Source organism: Anser anser, assembly GCF_964211835.1.
Source record: "Anser anser genome assembly, chromosome: 6".
Taxonomy (NCBI): domain Eukaryota; kingdom Metazoa; phylum Chordata; class Aves; order Anseriformes; family Anatidae; genus Anser; species Anser anser.
In genome coordinates, this window is record NC_139726.1 from 9,882,977 (window position 1) to 9,887,240 (window position 4,264).

At 62.2% G+C, this 4,264-nt stretch overlaps 1 protein-coding gene across 2 annotated transcripts; it reads right to left on the bottom strand.

Moving 5' to 3' along the window:
* Window positions 1-256: 256 nt before the first annotated feature.
* C1QL2 (complement C1q like 2) lies at window positions 257-3,528 on the bottom strand. 2 transcript variants are annotated; one of them, XM_083841589.1, is made up of 3 exons: window positions 2,685-3,528; window positions 1,289-2,059; window positions 257-1,052 (listed from the first exon to the last, which is right to left on the bottom strand). In XM_083841589.1, exons 1-3 carry the CDS (start codon window positions 2,694-2,696, stop codon window positions 873-875), a joined length of 963 nt encoding a protein of 320 aa, XP_083697715.1. In that variant the 5' UTR covers window positions 2,697-3,528; the 3' UTR covers window positions 257-872. The 2 variants fall into 2 exon arrangements, with proteins under 2 accessions (XP_083697715.1, XP_083697716.1); XM_083841590.1 differs by lacking the exon at window positions 2,685-3,528 and adding an exon at window positions 2,326-2,420.
* Window positions 3,529-4,264: the final 736 nt, after the last annotated feature.

A 4,264-nucleotide genomic window follows, 5' to 3' on the forward strand; every position in this document is an offset into this window, starting at 1 on the left:
AGTTTCACCCCTGGATGACTACACGCCTTCTTTTTATAAAACTGCATAAAGGTGAAGGTTTTTTCCTTCTCTGTCTCCTCCCAGACCCCTTGAACCATAATCAAGACCTAGACAAGGTGCCCCATCCTAACTTTTAGCTTTGGTGCAAACCTAAAGAACTGAAGTGACACCCCCTATGCCTCCCACCCCGCCGTGCCCCCAGCACAGCGCTCCTTTGCAGCACTGGAAGAGACACACAGCAAGAAGCCATTGTCTAAAAACATAATTTAATGTGGTGTTTTGGTGATCGTGGTCAAGGACTGAATTCTTTTGCAGACAGGAACAGATTTGCCGTTAGTGACACCGTCATTCGCACGAGCATCGCGTTGCACAGAAAAGAAAAGTTTACACTTGACCCCATACAAACGAAGCAGCAGAGGAAAAACCAGTTATGGCCACTCCATGAATAATCAGAACCACTTCATGAATAATCAATCCGAAAATTCGGCATCGTAATTAATACTCATCGACCAAAAAGAAAACGACCGGTTCAAATTCCACGTGTGGCACAGGCTGAACTCTGAGCCCCCGTGCGCACCGCGGGGACGACTCGGGAGTTTCAAGCCGCCGAGCTCCTGGTGTGACACACAAAACACCACGGCTGACAAATGGACAGCGGGGGCTCAGAGCAGGGTATCGCTTTGTTTCACTCGTATTTCGTTTCCACGGGAAAAGAAAAAAAAAAAAAAACATACGAAGTGGTAACGAAGCTAAAGTGACCTGCGGAGACAGCGGACACCACCGGGAACCGCGGCACGACGGGGTACGGAGACGCCAGCCAGCCCCACACGCATCACTGGTGGGGTCAGCAGGGTCGTGTCGCTCGCTCTGTTTTAATCGGGGTATAAAAGAAAGCCAGAGAAAGTGCTGTACTTATTGTTGTTGCCTCCGTGCGCTTTGCCTCCGTCCAGCTTGACGTACACCTCGTCGCCGGAGTCCAGGTGCAGCACCACGCTGTTGCTGGCGTAGTCGTAGTTCTGGTCGGCGTCCTGGGCGATGGCACTGGCCCGCACCTGCCAACACAGCCACGGCCGCATCAGCCCCCTCGGGCCCCCGCATGCCCCCACGCACCCCTCTCCCCTTCCCCAGGCCCCAAGGGGAACGGGGTTTCGCCGGGGCTCTGAGCTGAGCCGCCGCCGTCGGTGCGCCGTCGGGGGCTCCATCCCCGCATGGATGCTGGGGATGCGGCGGGGCACCTTGGGGCTGGCGGGGGGTCTCGGGGTGGGGTGGGGGGGGTCCCGGCACCCACCTGCCCGTTCTTGCAGAGGTCGGCCCACATGCTGGTGCCGTCGCCGCCGCGCATGAGGATGTGGTAGGTGAAGAAATAGATGCCGCGCACCTGGCAGGTGAACTTGCCGCTGGCCGGCTCGTAGTGGTTGCCCAGGTTGGTGACCACGTCGTCGAACTTGAGCACCTCGTAGCCTTCGTGGGGGCTCTTGAGCCCCACGTAGAAGGCGATGCGGGGCCCGCTGAAGGCGGCGCTGAGCCCCCCCGCCGCCTCGCCGCCCCCCGCCGCCGCCCCGCCGCCGCTGCCCCCGCCGCCCCCCGCCCCGGGCAGCGGCAGCCCGGGCGGCCCCGGCTTCCCCGCCTCGCCCCGCTCCCCCGGCGGCCCCCGGGGACCCGGGGGTCCCTGCTCCCCGGGGGGGCCCCGCGGGCCCGGCTTGCCCGGCCGACCCGGCTCCCCTTTGGGACCCTGGTGAACGAAGGGCGGCGGCGGGGGGTTGGCCCCCGGGTCCTGCAGAGCCTCCACGGCGGCCGTGCTGCCGGGGCCGGGCGGCCGGGCGGCGCTGTAGGGGTCGCAGATCATGCGGCAGGTGCCCATCATCTCGTAGTGGGCGCCGCTCTCGGCGGGAGCCTGCAGCAGGAGCAGGGGCACGGCGACCAGCAGGGCGACTGCCATGGCCAGGGCGAGCCCGGCGGCGGCCAGCAGCCGCCTCCTCCGCTGCCAGAGCCGGGAGGCGAGAGACAGCAGGTCCTCCTTGCCGGGAGAGGTAATGGTGGCGCGGGGGCCGGCCGCTCCCTGCGGGGGGGGACGGCAAAAAAAAAAAAAAAAAAGAAAGGCGGTGAGCCCCCCCCCCCACCGCCGCCGCCTCCCCGTCGGGGCCCCCCTCAGCCCGCTCGCCCCTCCATGCCGCCGAGCCCCCCGGGCTCCCGGCGGGGCTGGCACGGAGCTGGGGGGCGGCACGGAGCGGCACGGAGCGGCCGCCCGGCGCTGCCCCCTTCGCCCGCCCCTCGGCGCCGCCCCGACGTGGGGGGAGCGGGGCGAGGCGGGGCGGCCGGACCCACCTGCGGGTCCGGGGGCTCGGGGGAGGGCTCGGCACCGGGGCTGAGCCGCTTGCGGGGAGCCGCTTCGCTCGCCGGGGCCGGCCCGTGTGCGGAGAGATGCCCCGGGCACCGGCGGCGGCGCGGCCCCCCCCGCGGCGGGGCGGGCGGAGGGGCGGGGAGCGGCGGCGGGGCTTCGCCGGCCCCCGACGGCCGGCACCGGTGCGGGGGACCCCCCACATCCCCTCCTGTTCCGTCCCATCCCGTCTCATCCCCTCCTGTTCCGTCCCATCCCGTCCCGTCCTGTCCCATCCCGTCCCCCCCGTCCCGTCCCGTCCCGTCCCGTCGGGGCAGCACAGGCAGCGGCTTTGCCGTCCTCTTACCCTCGTTGCCATCCTCCCCTCGGCTTCCTCTGCCTCCTCCCGTCCAGCCTCAGCCGTGCCGAGCCGAGGGGCCGAGCATCCCGGAGCAGAGCGCCCCGGTGGCCCCGCACGCCCGTTCCGGCCGCCTCGGCCCCCCAGCTGCCGGGGGGGGAGGTGGAAGAAGGACACGGCGAAGAAATGCCTTTTCGCAGAGTTTGGGCTGGGTTACGGCACGGTGTTTTGTAGGTTTCCCTGCGCGCGTTTGCGTCCCAATCAAGCGGTGTTTGCTTTTCGGTTTGGTTTTATCCCAACCCAGAAATCGTAATTAGTTGCCTTTGATTTTTCTGCCTAAACGGTGCTAAGGCGGCGGGAGCTTTTCCGCATCGCTAAGCGCCTCCAGGGCTCTGCCCTGCGGGGAATAAACGGGGAATAAATGGGGACCTTGCCCCAGTTCCTAGGGGTGGGCTGAGCACCCGTCCCGGCGTGGGAGCGCAGCCCCTGCGGAGATGTCCCGTGGGCAAGGCGAGTCCCCCTGCCTCGGAGCACGGGGGTGGGGGGCACTTCGAGGGGGCTCCCCGCAGCTGCAGGCGGTGTGGTTTGTCTTAAAACAGACAAAACCTGCAGGTCGAGAAGCGAACCGCCCAGCCTGATCCCACGCTTGTTGAGGATGATGGCCCGGAGGCATCGTATGCAAATGGTGACACGCGTTTGTTCCGAGAGCGGCAGGAAAAAAAAAAGCCCTAAAAGGGCTCTAGGACTCTTTGTTAGCTCTCCTTGAAATTTAAGGAGGGGACAGCGAGGCTGTTCCGTCTGGCATGCAGGCACTTGAGGACCAGACCTCATCCCGGTTATTCCGATGTGAGCATCCTGAGTGCCACCCTGGTGTTCCTCGGGCATCACGCTGCTGCTGCTGCTGCTGCTGAGGGCAGGATCCAGCCCTGGCCCTCCGGGTCCTTCCGATTTTTTTCACGTCTAAGTATGTAAATCTGGAAGGGAAATTAATCTCGTAAATGAAAACCTATCCCTGAGTATTGTATCGATAGTCATTTTAGAGTAACGATGCCTATTACTTAGCACAATGCAGCTAAGTGTTCTAAGAGGCAAGATTGTGACAAAGACGTAAGTCCTTTTCTCTCCTCTGAATTAACAGTTGCATCCTACAGTGTTATTATAAGCCCCCACACTTGTCTAAAGCCTTGTAAAATGATTTCTGTTACAGCCCTGGTATAAGTTTCCATATATTAACTGCATTAAACACAAATACATTCACAAATAAATTACACCGCTTTGTTGATCATCCCCACTTTAGCTTCTGTTAATTTCCTTTTTGTTCTGGAATTTGCCACTAGCTTGGCTCTCCCCGTGTGCGTGAATCCTCCCTGTTCCCCCAGAGCTCTGCAAACCTCACCAACGTCTCTTTTTAATCTCCTGTTTTCCGAAGGCGGCAGCCACACCGTAGCTTCCCTAACCCTTTTCTGAATAATTAAGTTCCTGCATCATTTGGGCTCTGGTGCCACTTCCCTATTTGCATTAAATCCCTTTTATAATGAGGTGACCGGTACCGGGAATGTTATTCTGACAGAGGCTCACCGGCCCCTTCT